This window comes from Grus americana, chromosome 2, assembly GCF_028858705.1.
Source record: "Grus americana isolate bGruAme1 chromosome 2, bGruAme1.mat, whole genome shotgun sequence".
In the NCBI taxonomy this organism is placed as follows: Eukaryota; Metazoa; Chordata; class Aves; order Gruiformes; family Gruidae; genus Grus; species Grus americana.
The window spans coordinates 35,260,906-35,276,514 of NC_072853.1; the positions used below are offsets into that span (position 1 = coordinate 35,260,906).

Sequence of the window (15,609 nt, forward strand, 5' to 3'; positions counted from 1 at the left end):
TTATATAGTTGAATTCATAGTCATTCCTTGCTCTGGAAAATAGAAAAATTGTTGTTGGTAGAAGTTTTTGAATAAGTATTGCATAAAAATTTTCATCAGTTGGCATATGAAGCCTCAACAGCAGACTGGCAAATTCATCATAGCTGTTCTAAGGCTAGATTTGTTTGAACCTTTTATGAAAATATTTTGTGAAAATATTAACTCCCTATTATTGGAATGTACATTTAGCTCATTTAGGATTTTCTTAAAAGCACAAGTGGGGAATACTGTAGCTGAACATTTTATTTAAAAATAAATTAATAAATGAAGTCATAGTGTAGATTTTTATTTGGCATTTTGGAGACCATGGAAGTGGGCAAGTGCTGTCTGCTTTCTGGTTTTGTATTCTGTCACCAGTAGATGGCTATAGTGACACTGGTTTCCAGTAGTTGTATTTTCCGTTTGTTAGATCATTCCTGTTAGATCATTAGTTTTTAGTCATAGTCTTAAGTTTTCAAGTCTTGCAAACAAAACATTTTTTCTAACTTGTGAGATTACCAAATGACTGCAGTAATGCCTATTACTGCTTGCTTGTTTCAATGCCTGTTTGTCCTATTTGTGGTTTTATTTAATGGTATTCAGTGGGAAGAGACATTATTCCTTTATCTTTATTGTTTCAGAAAGTGTCATAATGTATTATAAGCACTTTGGAAAAATGAATAACCAGCTTTATTATAGCAGTGGCTTTCTCATTCATATGTGAAGATTAATCTACTGACACTGCGTAGAGAATGCACCGAGATAAATGTTTAAATGTTCTTTTTCATTGCTTGTGATTAAGTTGGCATCTATATTCCCATCTTTTAGAGAAACTGAAATGTCATTGTTAGTTGCTTCTTTTTTAATTTAAGAGAAAAAAAAATATCATGCAGCTCTGTCTTTGCTGCTCCTCTCAGTCCTGCTTGTATGTTTTGCAGTATTTGTGGTTTAAGTGCCTTACATGTAGTCTTTGTGCTTTGCAGGCAGTATAACTCCAACAGTGGAGCTGAATGGTCTGGCTATGAAAAGAGGAGAGCCTGCCATCTACAGGCCTTTAGATCCAAAGCCAATTCCCAATTATAGAGCAAATTATAATTTCCGGGGCATGTACAATCAGAGGTTTGTACTTTTTCTATTACTTGATGGTTTTTATCCTTTTCTTATCGTTGTGTTCTAAATCTTTATGAAGTTCCCAGGTTATTTCAGATTAAAATAAAACTAACATTTTTACTTAGGAGAGTCTCTACAGCCTTATTTAGAAACATGCATAATCTCCTTCTAAAAGAAGGCAGATGCCCTAAGCATGTCACAAGGAATAAAGACACATAAACCATTTCTATTTTTTTAAAGTGCATACTGGAGTTACAGTCTACAGCCATGGCAGTGAGGAGGTAGAGCATTAACTTCAGAGAGAGGTTTTGCTTTTCTTTGCTGTTATTTTGTGTCATGTAATTAGAATCTGTATCAATAAAAATGAAGCACTCTTTTCTCAAAAATTGGATATAAAATTAGGAGGGCTGCATTTTGAAAAATGGCTTGAAACCATTATCAGGTTTCCATTTTTTTTTAACCATTCTGCCTGGCCAGCTCTCTCAGTTCCTTAATCCTCAGCGTTTGGTTAGGAAAAATCCTTTATTTCACAGTTTGGAAACCTATATTCAGAGTCCTCCATCAATGCTGTCCTTCCTGTAGTAAGTTGGAATAATCGTTGGGAAGATGGTATTCAAATTTTTTTTTTAAACTATCAAATTCTTAAAGATTAAAAAAAAATTAAAATTTAAGTGGGTGGAACAGTTTTCTTAACTGACCACTGAAATATTTTATTCTTCAATAAGTTCTAAATTTTTGAAAGGTCTTCATCTTTGGTATTTGTACAACTGTAGTACAGATAGGAAAAACTGTTCTAGCTTATCCTGAATTAAATGTAATTTGTATCCAATGCAACAGTCTGTGAGAAACTTCAGGTCATAGATGTATTAATTTGCAATCCCAAGAGCTTCTTTCTCCAAGATAGGTTCTCTTCCCATTTTGCCTTTTTTTTTTGCAGAGGAACTATAATAGATCAGGTCTTTTGGAGCTCCAAAGTTAATACCAAGTGTAATCTCTAAAATAAGAAAAAAACATAACAGGTCAGGAATTTCTAATAGCATGTTTTATCAGTGAAAAATGTTGCCTTTCTTATAAAGGTTTGCTTAATGGATTTCCTATTAATTTTTATGCATCTCATAATTATCAAAAAGAACAATGTTATGAACCCTGAAGAAGTCTTTTACTTCAAAATTACTCTTTTATTAGATATTGAATTTACAACGATGTTTAAAAATTAAGGAGTTTGAAATGAACATGCAGCATTTCAGAGTTGTCTAAGGAAAATACTTTGATTGACTTAATCTTATTTTACTTATCCCCAGATTTTTAAATCATGATAATTTTAGGGTTTTAACATTTCATTCTGATTTTTTTTCTCAATAGCAACAATGCCTAGAACTATAAAAGTCAAACAAACAAAAATAACCTGGAAGAAAACTCTGTCATGACAGAAGAGAGCCTGGTTATTGTATTACTTGTGTTATATTTCTAGTCACTGCTGACCTGAGTCTCCACTTACATATGTCACAGTTTAAAAAGCTAACTATGGTGCCTGAGATGAGTTTTGCAATATTTAGAAATCCTACGTTTATTTGAATAGCTTTTATAATGAGATCAGTTTGACTAACAGATAAAAAGGCTAGGCTGGAAAAAATGCAAGATAGTAAAAAAACATAAAATGGGGAATTCTGGAATCTGAACTTAGTTACTGAAACATATTTGTGGAAGCAGAACCCCGAAACACCAATTGCTAACTTTTAAGATTTCATTTCTTTTCATAGAAGATGAGTAGTACGTCTAGTTCAGTCTTTAAGTTTTCTTCTTTGGGAACTATCTTTCATAGGAACTGTGTTCCCATGTTTGGGTAAAATGGTACATGAGCTTTATTTCTCTGGGCGCATCAGATGGCCAAGGGCAGTTGGTTTTTCTGATTGCAGAACAAACAGGCAGGGTGGGACAGAAGGTCAGAATCTGCTTCCCTGCTTCACTGGGCTTACTTGAGTGCAGTTGCCCACACAGGATGGATAATAAAAATGTGGCTAGTAAATTGATAAATAACTAAAACTAAGTAGTAAATAACTAGATCTGCCTGTCTATCTGTGTAAACACATACCACATAGACAAACTCACACATGAATACCAGAGTAAAGAGAAAACAGAAGAATGATGCCAGATACTACTGGTTTGGGACTACTCTTGTGTCGGAAATAATCGTGCATCACCTTGTTTTGCACTGGGAGGTTCTGGTCCATTATGATCCCACTAAGAAAGGCACTTAGACTCTGCAGGGTATCATTTCAAATGCCATTTATTAGAGCTGACAGTAGAAGAAGACAATAGCACAGATCATCTTCCACCCCTTCAGATGCTGGGAGCCCCGAGCGGTGTAGCATCGAACGGGGCTGCAACCCACATGCAGCGTGCCATGCAGACCTCGGTACAGCAGAGATCCTCCCCTTCTTGGTCATTCATGCTTTTACAGGATTTTCTTACAAGGAAACAACTCTGTTGTTGCTATAGTCAAACCAGAAATGGTCTTCATGTGAGAACTTCTTGCTGGACTGTTAGATAAAGGCAAAGCCACGCAGGTGGTACTGAGGGGGAGCGGCACACCTCCTACCCACCCTCACCGGAGGGAAGTCTGGAGACAGATTCTGGATCTGTTAGAATAGCAAGCGAAGTCCCAAATACGAAGCACGTGCTGTAGTACTGAATTATGTTCCTGTGGTATGATATGTTAGATTTATTACCTTCTGAAGTAACTTACTGCCATGTTGTATTTAGCATTCGTTTGCTGATATGAATGGAAGTGGTGGTGGAGTTCCCAACTAAGTGCAGACTGTACAGACTGTTTAAAAATAAGATTTGAAAAATAATGAAGGTAATATGCTGTAATCAGTATTTTTAATTTTCATCAGTTTCTGACTGTAGATTATTATCTGTTATTGAAACAGACACAAAATATGCTAGGTAAGTTGGAACCTGTTTTTAACTTTTATACAGTGACTAAATTCCCTTTACTGATCTCTGTTTAAAAAAATGTGCTTTTCAAATAGGTGAAGATACAGATCAAGATTAGGACATTGTGTTAGGGAACTTTAATTCTGGCAAGATGAGTGACTTGAGAAAAAAATAAAGTATTAAGTTCATCCCAGGGCATATCTTTAGACCGGTTAAGTCTAGTGTTTCAAGTGGCACAAAAGACCCTTTTCAGTAACTCATGGAAATGTGGTCGAAGAGCTGCTATTTGTATGCAAAGTTGAGGGCTAGCTTCCGCGTCAGGCTAAGATGATTTGTGTTGAGGTGGCAGTGATTCGTCCTTTCTTTGTCCCCAGCCTTTGTGTCCTTGCGAGTTTCCTGGCTCCAGCACTGGGGGTTGAGCTGCTCAGAAATTAATCAGTTTGTGAGGGGAGAAGAAAGGAGAAGTTACTCGTAGACTTACAACTGTCCTTAAACACCTCCTCACCTAGTCACACAGGAGCTTGTGCCCTCACTGGAGAGAGGGCAGGAATGTGTGTTTGGAAGTTAAGGGCAGCTCAGGTTGATTTAGGCGTGTGAAGAACTACACTCTCGTGCTCTAGAGCGTATTTATGTGGGCTGTCTGTTGCACAGATGTTGAACCAGGTTTACATGCAAGTTGCAAAGATCCATTTGCAAGGTCTGTAGCTGATGGCGTAAATTGATGCTGAAGGTGAAATTTACTTTCATGGAAAAAAGAAAAGCAGGCAAGTGAGAGGAAAAAAAGAGAAAGGGGAAAGTTTTCCCAGTGGCCAGCTTGGAAGGAAAGTGGTGGGGTCTCAGAGATGAGCATTCTCCTCTGGGTGTCCTTTCCCCTGCAGCAAGTGTTCCCCATAACACTTTTCCCATTGTAATTCTGTGGTTTGCACCAGGACCTGCTCAAGCTCCCTGTTCCTGGTTAGGATGTTGGTAGGGCAGGTGTTGAACCCTGGCTGCTTATTGAGCTTTGTGCATGCACGGTATTGGGCTCTGTAATGTATACCAAAAGCTACTGCCAAGGGATAGGTCAAGGGCAGAGGAGAGAAGGGCTACGGTATGGTATAGGTACAACACTGTCAATGTATCGGTATTTGCAGGTGAAGGGCCTTGAGGAAGGGCCTTTTTCCAGCAAGGGAAAAATACAGCCAGAGAAAACACTGGTCGGGTGGCTTAGGTGAAGGGTTACAGAGCTGCAAGTGCAAGGCAGGCTACAGAATTGCAAATGCAAAACTCTTAGGACGGCAGAGGGTAAGGCATTTAAGGCGGCAGTGTGTAACACCGGGGTAAGGTGTTAGCCTTGTCTCTTCCTGTGCTATGTTAGGAAGCGCAGGGACAAGTCTGTTCCTCTCTTAGGGGACAGTTAAGTAGATAAAACACAGACCAATTTGGGAGTGGATGAGGTATGGATGTATTAACGTTGTGTTTCGCTCCGGCTAGCAAATGCAATACTCGCTAGGTTGTAACAGTGCTGGGCCATTGCCCGTATGCTGCATGTTGACCTGAGCTGACAAAGTCTATGTGATGCTGAGTTGAATCATGAAGTTATTGGTTTGGGTATCTGTATACTGCAGTTCCTTTCACAATGTAGATAAGAACTTCAAACTTTCTTCATCTCACTCTGATGAGGCAGCTTGAGAGTCCTCTCTGGATTTTCTTTATTCAAGTAAAATCCATGCAAGTTTGGGATTAGGAAACTTGACGGCCTCTGATAAGGCAGAGCTTTTTTAAAAAAGCTGTCAACCCTGTATCCAGCCATGTTAGACAACTTTTTATTTAACGAGGTTTCGATATTGCTAACAGAGATTATAATAAAGGAAAAAAAAAATTTGGCACTCAAAATTTACCAGTTGTATACTAGCTATTTAAAGCCTCACACGTTGGAGTTTTGAGCAATTTTGCAACAATGTCACGTGACAACATTTCCGTTCAAACATATATATTACGGAAAAGCTACAAATGGTGAACATTGCATTTTGTATGGCTTCTTTCATCTAAGAGCTTTACAGACTGACTCTGGGGAAGGAAGTGCTGATGCTTTCAGGGACTGTTTGCTGATTTGGGTTGTGTATTTGTCGGCACACCATTTGGCATGATTCAGCAGAACTGGCACGCTACTCGGAAGAGGCCAAGCCTTGAAATGGCAGGTCAGGTTTGAAAAATATTGGCAGAACTGAGGGTGAACCACGTGCATACTACTCATATCTGCAGCCAATGCTAGAACCCATACTCCCTCATATCCCTGAGTATGCAGTTGGCTTAAACCACATAAAAAAAATTAAAATCATGGCTGTTCAAATTAGAACAATTAAATAATAAAATAAGATACAGGTTCTGACTGCAGGGTCATCCAGCTTGCCTTGTCGCCATTGAATGCTGGTTTCTTTTATTATGTTATTTTTTCTTCCATTAGAATTGAGGAGAGTCATTCCTGAAGTTTAATTGTACTGCAGTATTTTCAATTATAGAATGTCTGTAAGTGACGAAACAGAAATGATATCTTACAGACTTACCCAAACTAAGTGTTTTCAGCCAAGAAAGAAAACCACTAGAAACTGAAAAGCAGCTTTTGATGTTTTAGTATGGAAAGTAGTGTCAAAGAGATCACAAAACTCAACCCTTGTTTTTTGGGAGAATTCAGAAATTATTTGCTTATTGTATAAAATGTCTTGAAATATGTCTTACCACAATCTAGAGAGCTTGAAAAACCTTTATTAAAAAAAGAAGCTTTCAAAATTAAAAACACTTGTGAAGTATAGGAACAAGGAAAATACAAAACAACGACAAGCTAAAGAATGGGAGTAAAGTAATTAAAGCAATTTCTTGTTTGGTTTTGAGGAATTTGGGTGGTGTGATAGCTCTATAAGCATGTCACGCAAAGCGGTAGTGTCCCTGGGATAAACTGCAGCTTCTGTGTGCTCTGGCAGTTTCCGCTGCACTGAGCCTTTATGTTAGTTTTGTTTATGGCTGCGTCTTCCTGCATATATATTGTTTGCAAGAGCAAACTCAGAGAAATAGAGAAGCAGCATATTCTTGCCTCTTCGGGAGCCAGCCAAGCTGCCTGGCCACAAAGCAGAGGGCACCGCCCTATGTGGGCATGTAGTTCCTACCTACTGGGTAGGGAGCTCCCCTGCTGGGTACTGAGCTGCCGCATGGGCCTGTTTGTTTAGCCTTAGTTGCTCTGGAAATTATGTTTATCAGCCCTGTGAACTACTGCCCTAAATACTGAATCAGCTCTTTAAAAATGAGGTATAGCAAAAGGAAGTTTGAGGACCGGTCTTTGGCCAACTACATCTACAACTGCTGGCTTCATGGCGGACTAACATGTTCTCCAATCGAATGATCGAAAATAGAGAATAGACTGTGTGATTATTGGATAAATTACTAAAATTGTCCGATCAGATGAATAAAAGATTGTATGGTGAAAGAATGGAATAAAATGAAAAGTTTGTTTCTTTGAATGCTGAGTTGAAGATTAAATACATGCATCAAAGGGAACAAATTTGAGACTAGTGTTACTTGATACCGAGTGCTTAGCAATGCAATCTAAATCCTCAGTCAGCTTCATTTGTTCCACAAGATATACATAGTCCTATGGAAAAAAGGAAAATCGAGCCAGAAAAACAGCTGTAAAAGCCAAATTTTGAAGTAGGTTGCACTGCAGGAGACAATGTAAAATCTGTTGGGACTATCTCCAGAAGTACACCTACATCTATACAACCCAGTTACCTAATTTACAGAAAGAGAATGAAGTCTGAAATTCTCCTGGCCCTCGGAAGTCCTTCTGTGCAGCCTGAGCCCTGTTTACCTTCTGGTAGGAGACCTCTCTCTGCATGGAGAGCCTCATCCATTTGAGGCACAAATAGTTTAATGCATAATGTAGAGGGTTGTTGGGTCTGAAAGACTTTGATCTAGTATTGATTAGATCAGCCAGTAGCCTGGAAAAGGTAAAGTTCAGATTTTACTGTGTGGAGACTGTCCATGACTCCAGGCGTGCGATTAGCCTATTATCTGTTGCTGAATTCCAGTTATCGAGGCTTTCTGCAGCAGAGGAAGATTTTATGCACAGCTGTGTCCAAAGCAGATTTTTTTCCCCCGAGCGTACGTACCGTGGCAGATGTGAGGACACTAAGTTGCCTAAACATAGGCCTCTAGTGCCACCTGAGGCATTGTAGGGTCTCTGAGACATCCACATGGGACCGGTGGATTTGGCGGAAGACCAAAGGAGACCTTTACTAAAGTGGCAGCTGAAGGCCAGGCAAGATACACTAGAGCATTTCAAATGGCCCTGTGTAGCTATGCTTAGGCAATTGAAGGAAGCCCTAAAGGCAGGGTTCAGTCATCATACCATTTTATATAATCCACCAGCTATTCGTGGGAAACCTGTGCTTTTCATGGATCAGTCCTGTGTCACATCATGTGGATGTCTTGGGTGCAGGACCACATCTCAAGTGATACTGTGTGCTAGTGTTTAGGACGCTCGATGCTGTTCTTTACAGTACTGGTGTGATTCAGATCCAACCTCAGATACCTAAATAGTCTCTGCCTGTGCACTAGAAACCCAGGCTCCCATTCTAACCACTGGAAGGTCTAGTCAGGGCAGTGACTAGTCTAGGATGCTATTTGTCACGCCATAAAGTAAAATTTGCATTTTGTATGGATCTCTTCAGAGCTTCACTGTAATAGCAACTTGGTTTCTACACGTTAACTAAATAACCTAAATTTAGGCATCTGAATCTAGAGCTGAATCCTACTCTGAGAAATAATCCTAAGAATGTTGATTTGTAATAATTTTATGAGTGCTTTATAGGTGCTATAGTGGGAGTCATCTGACTATTGCAGTGGAAGGACTGGAAGAAGATAAAAATCTCTCCCCAGAGAGAAGAGGAAGAGAAAAGTATCAGAAGAACAAACTCTTTAGGGACGTATATCTGGGTAATAACAGTTCTAAGGAGAGACGGGCATGCATGTACTGAAACACTTTTGATTTAACCAGGTAGTATTTTGCTGCAAAAAGCTGTTAGGACACCAGTGCCCTTAACTCTCCAGGTGAAGTGGACCTTTGGTTCTGAAGCTTGTTGCATTAAGCAGAGTTAGTCATAGGAGAATAAACCTCTTGGTCCAGGAGCAGGATGAGGTGGCACTGGGATTTTTACCTTGCTACAGTTGTTGCCTTCAGCCATAGGGTACAAAATCCCTCCCCTGAAAAGACCAGGAGGAGCCTGAGGTGCTTTGCCTGCATTTCTAGTCAGTGTTGCAAAATTCTGTCCTTAAAATTTGCATTTTATGGATTAAGAGGTGTAACGATAAAGATGTTTACTGACTGACTTTGTAAAAACTCCTTTCTGCATTCCTTGCCCTCCTCCCAACCTTTTGGCTAAATGGACAAAAACACTTTTGGAAGAAATACTAAAAACTACATGGAAATAGATTTTTTTTTTTTGTTAGAATAGGTTATATCTCCTTAAATACATTGTAATTTCATTCTGAAAAACAGATAGGTATTTCAGGGAGTTAAAATTTAGGGAAGGAATTAATAGTCCTAAGAGTAACGAAAGTGAATGTTCAGATTAGTGATTTAATTGCTCAGCTGGAAACTACTGATTTATACCATTAGATGGCAGCATGAATTTGTGTTTCGGTACAAGAATTTCACAGCAGAAGCACTCTTTCAAAAGTTGCCTTTTTCTACTCTAAAGCTTTTCATGACTTTAAAATGTCGTAATTCCAGCACAGAACAATTAAAACCAGGTTTGCTGCAATGTTTTGTCTCATCGTTTGCTTCAAGCTTCCTTCTCCTATAATGATTGAGGCTACAATGGAGTAACTTCAATGGCATTTTCCCTTTTTTATGGAAATCTAGTGTGAGTAAAAAAGAGTTTGGTTTATTCACACACAGACAGCAAGAATTCTGTGTTTCACCATATTATTTAGTTTCTCAGGCTTGACCTAAAGACATTTTTTTAAAGACAAGGCTGCAACTCGGCCACCAAGCCTGCAGTCTGTCCGTACTAACGATGCGATGTGGACATCTATTCACTTGGAGGGGATTGAGATTGACAACTGATAATTGATTCAGTTTTGTACATTAACGGTTGAGACAGGATTCAGATCACATCCTAAAGCAAAATCTTGTACATCACACTGTTTTTACCCTGCTAGTGTATCAACATTATGGTGTAATAACCCGCTCACAGACTTTTAAATGAATTCTTTGTGTTCATCTTCTGCATGCTACATTTCACTTCCCCTGGCCGGTTTGTTCCCACTCATTGTCTGCCTCCCACACAGACATATTGTTACAAGGAAAGGGTTGAGTACAGCTGTGCTAGGATTTTTCTTTGCTGGTATTTGTTTCTAGGAAAGGAAAAGGGAGAAAGTCAGTCCATTTCCTGTTGGTTTAAAACAGCAAAAACATCTGTTTGTCTTAAGATAGTTTTCCCGAAAGAACAGTGGCAAGGGAGCTTGCAGGTGATGAGCTTTGCCATTGCCAGTAGCTATCAGTTTAGACAATAGTGATTAGTATGGTTGGCTTAAAATAATAAAAAAATCCTAAAACAACAGAGGATATTTATTCCTGCAATAAAATTTTTGACAGCTAATGTTTAATTTCTACAGTGTTTTAAATCATGAAAATACATAAGAGTATGTGGGACCAGAAAACCCAGATTCTGCTGTGGAATCTACAGACTCCATTAAATTCTGTCCGAAAGCAATTTTTCTGCAGTCCCCTCATGCTGTTACGGTGAAGTTTCACAGTGCTCACAAAATGGTGTTAGGTGACGTGTTCTGGCACAGCGTGCATGTAATCCTTCTGACAAATGCATCCCATCGCTACCATCCACTATGTTAACGGGTGCATTTAACCTATCAGGGATCAATAAAATATATACTTTCAAGTATATTTGCAATATTACATTGACAGCTGTTACAATAATTTTATGTAGACTAAAAATCAAGCTGACAGAATATAGAGCAAGCTTTGTGGGTAGTATTCCCAGTACAGCTGTCTCTTCATTCTCCAAGTCAATGCACTTACCTGGTATCATTAAAATCTTTTTAGCCTTAGCTGTAGAGCATCTAGATGCATTGTCACTTTTCATGCCTAAAATGTGGTACTTAAGATGTGACATTTTGCACCGTTGTATTCTTCTAAACAGTCTTCACTCAAGATTAAATAGGTCATTTTGTCAATGACCTCTTGGCCCTATTTACAGAGGAGCACTGAGTCCCAATACTTTATTCTTCTCTTAATTAATATTTTTCTTCATTTTCTTTCAGAATATAGTGAGCTCCTCAAACCACTTGCTTACTTTGTCTGGTAAGAGGACTGCCCTTTCCTTTTGTGGTCCTTGGCTCACATTTTGGCTATTTCTCCTGAAGCTTCCATCTATGGGACGAGGTTTTGGTAGATTCTTTTCTTTGGCTTTTCATTTTCCTCAGATCTTTCTCTGCTCTGGACAAGGTGCATCTGGCCCCAGATCTGTGTCTCCAAGTTTCAGCCATGACTTTTCTTCTTATCACTTAGGCTGAAAAGCATAAAGAAGTCAAATACAGATCCTCCTCATCTTTGGTTGCCTAATATCTGTCAATATTGCTTTTCCACTTGGGACAGTTCCTGTAAACCTTCTGATTCAAACATCTCCAGAGCCAACAGCCTGCCCCAGCACCTTGTGAATCTCTTCTGTGTGCTGGCTTTGCAACTCGCTGGGTGTCCCCCAGTCCTTTCTCTAGACCTGATTGTTTTACTTTCAGGATATGGACAAAAGATTAATGTTGTTGGTGTGTATAAAAATAAGCCCTGATTCAGACTGCTTTTCCAGGAGCAGGAGCATTTTGGGTGTGTTTCTTTTTTCCACAGTTAGCTTTTTATTCACCCTTATCTTTTTCCTGTACTTCTGCTGAACTGTGGATATTTCTTTCAAGAGACCTGTGAGATACTAGGTTCAGTGGAACCAAGGCTAGTTGGTCTCCCTTCTTCTTATGGCCTTTCTTCTGCATCCAGAACCTGAGCACTGGTTACCAGTAAATATGTTCTCTGCTTACTTTTTTGTAAGGACACAGGTGAACTGCTGTTACAGCTCAAACGTTAGTTTGAGAGGCTGTCATAGTTTTCCTGAGGGAAACAAGCAGAAAGAAGGTTAGTGGCTGATTTTTGACAGATTATAACTCAGTAAGATCTGACTGGAATTGTACTCTCTCCTACTTCAAGGTCTTTGTCCCTTTTGAACTGAAACTTCTGCCATAGACTGAGGAAATATTAAATTTTCTCAAGAAAGGTTTTCAAGATTCTTTTTTGATATAATGTATAGAGTCTGAATGCAGAACTTCTCACCAGCAACCACTGTGTTATATATAGCTTCTGCTCAGGTCTTGTCTGCAGCAGTCATTTTGGTGGCTGCTTGTGTTCTGTGAAAGAAAGGACAGTTAACATCTCTTCCAAAATGCTAATTCCCAGGATCTTCTGAAGATCTGCTTATCTTTTTAGGATCTTTTTAAAGAGGAATGCCAGTTTAAATTGGTTATTGTCGCAGAAAGGATAGCTTCACTCACAGCATCAGGTACTTTGTCACCACAATTTGTTTTGATGATTTGTTTCACTGAAATGGGGCTGAATCCCCCACTGTTGTGATCAAAAGATAAATCATCTGTGGGAAAAAAACCCCCAACTCTCAGTTTTGAGGCTCTTTTCCATGACAAAAGAGGAGAAAGTGGAGTCTAATCACCTTACTGATTTAGATTCAAGTCTGATATGAGTGTCAGTGAAACAGAAATAGGAATTCTTAAGGAGGTGGACATCAGCAGCTGAGCCTTAGTTCAATTCAGTAAAGGTAATCTCTATACTGACCTTGTTTACTAAGTCAAAGGTCATAATAACCATTTTGGATACACATACGATCAACGGTCCTTGGTATCTTTATCCTCCAAGTCTTTTTTCGAGTCCCTGCTTTCTAGAAGACTATTCCATACCATTTTGTAAACACTTCCTACATTTCCCACCTTTTAGCAAGTCTGCAACCTTGTATTTTAGTATATTGATCTAACATGATCTAACCTTTTTTCTGTGTTAAAATTTACTCATACTAAATTGTATTCAGTTGACCAACTGAGGCAAGTCACTGTGCATTGCTGGCAGCTACTGCTGTGCCCTCCTTGCATCACTTATACATTTTTATTAGCAATGAATTTATATTTGCTTGTCAGTCATTGGTATAAACAGATTATGCCCATTAAAGTTTGAAAATTGAGAGTGTTACGTCTGCTATTCATGAATAAGCTTCCCTAGGAAATACTGCTCTTCTTACGCTTTTAAGTAGAAAAGAATCAAAACACAGAAAGACTTCACCACTCATCTCTTTGTTTTCCTACCTTTTTGCTTCTTCCAAACTTCACTATGATTAATGAAGAGACCCTTCCCCCTTCCCCCTTCCCTTCCCCATCCACTTCCCGCTTTCCCTGGCCATCCAGGTTGTTTTCAGCGTGCTGGTAGGATCAGTGCAAGACAACACACAATGCCCTCCCTTTCCAATTGCCCAAGTTCTCTCTATCTCCCATTTCATTTCTTTGCAAATCTGATGTCAGAGATGGGAAGATTCCTGGACAGAAGCTGTGGCTGGCCATGATAGTACATTTCAGAGGATGCAGAGATGATAACCAGCGAGGTAGGAGAGTGTGCATCCTCAGTTAACTGCACTCAGCTGCTGAGGGCTGGCTTGTTAAATCAGAATTACGTGTGCATTTTCAATTTGTTCTAACTTTCAAACCTTTAATTGCCAAGTTTAAAATGGTAGGTTAAATTTTTTTACTCAGGATAATGCCATTTAATGTCCATATGTTTACATTCTTCAAGTGGGAACAGAATGTAGCCCAATATACGCTAGTTGTTTCAATTTAAGGTGATTTGGATGGTGAGAATCACTCTGTGAGCGTTCTTGGGCATTCTTCCTTTGTGCACTGTTAGGTTACTTAATGGTTAATTAATTCCTATGAAGTCCTAGGCCTGAGATGATTTTGTTAGTAACGTTTTTATTAGCATTATATTACCAGTATAAATATATGATAAAATTAAATGAGTGAGGTACTTTATTTTCTCATTTGCCTAGTCCCTAGGCTGGCAAGTGACATGCTTTTTTCTTTTTTTTTTTTTTTTTGACATGAGTTTCTTATGTAGAAAGAAAATGATATTGTAGTCAGATATGCAACATTGTTTATGTTCTTTTACTGTAATGGGTATTTGGACGGCATTCTCAGTAACCACTCTGCATGCTTGTAAAGATTAGTGAGTAATACAGTTCATGGGAAATTTTATGAGCTGAAGTAGATAAGAGTTTGAGATGTTTGTCTTCTGGATGTCTGCTTTAACCTCTAAGTATACAGTCTACATCACAGCTTCATTATGTTTTCCCTTTTATTCTTATTGTACTTGGTTTTATGTCACGGAAAGGAACATTTTCTTTTTCCTTGTATTTATCTTTTCCACCCCTCAGCCCCCATCTCCATTTCAGCATTGTCTGCTTGACGTTTTCCAATGCCTTAAACTCTGGAGGCAGTATTCTTCTTATGTTCTTATATTATTTATGCTATTTTTGCAGTCAAGAATAAGTTTAAGTTGTGTTGATCATTTTCATTACTTAGTTATTCAGTTGACAGAAAAACCTACTTCTTCAGAGGCACATAACATTTTGTTCTGTGCTATCTTCTTGATTTTGATTGTTGTTTTTCACTTGTTTTCTCTACCTTAGTGTCCATTGTATAGTACTTTGGAAGGTTCATCTCATGATCCTTTTTCCCCTAGATTTTTTCCTTTTAATTCTTCTTAGCCTTTTTCTCCCCCGCCCCCCCCCCCCCCCCCTCACTAGTTTTTTTTTCAAAAAAAAAGGTATTCAGGCTGGTTTTGAGACACTTCTGGCACTTTGAAACGTGCTTCTTCTAGACTTTTAGGCTTTAGACCGAAGAAGAGCGAGTAGTAAAACTGGAAGCAGAGATCTGAACTTCCTGCGCATGGAAGCATCTCTCTAACTAGTGCTACATAGCTGGCTCATATATATGTTTGCTGTATTAGTTATTAGCTTTATTCAGGACTGTTAAAGTATTTAACTCATAACGTCTGAAGCTTTCTGTTGATTTCTTCTATTTACTTTTGATGAGCAACTGGTTTTTTACTTGTCGATGTACATATTTATTGCAAATGGTAAAAAAAATAGTGGTACGTACAGAGAGTAAATATTGAAATATTTATTTCTGTCAAATGTTTGTATTGAGCAACTTGGAATTCAGAGATACAGTGATGTGGCAATATTATCGTGTTGTCATCATAAATTCCTCTGGGAAGATTCCACATTAGATAATGTTATGTTAAACTGAATCCCCCTCCCTTTTGTTTTTTACTCAAGAATGTTTCGATATTGTGATTATGGAAACATGAATCAATTTTTTTATTAAGTTAGTCATACTGCTTGAAGGAACTACATAGTCTCTAGCCCAGGGAAAGAAAAAAAAAAAAGGGAA

At 38.6% G+C, this 15,609-nt stretch overlaps 1 protein-coding gene across 6 annotated transcripts in view; it reads left to right on the top strand.

The window, feature by feature from the left end:
• The window catches only part of STAU2 (staufen double-stranded RNA binding protein 2), a 178,009-nt gene that overhangs the window by 28,206 nt on the left and 134,194 nt on the right, over positions 1 to 15,609 (top strand). For all 6 annotated transcript variants that reach the window (XM_054814527.1, XM_054814524.1, XM_054814528.1 and 3 more), the window contains one exon: positions 1,002 to 1,137. In XM_054814527.1, coding sequence (XP_054670502.1) covers positions 1,002 to 1,137 — 136 coding nt within the window. The remainder of the gene's footprint in view (positions 1 to 1,001; positions 1,138 to 15,609) is intronic.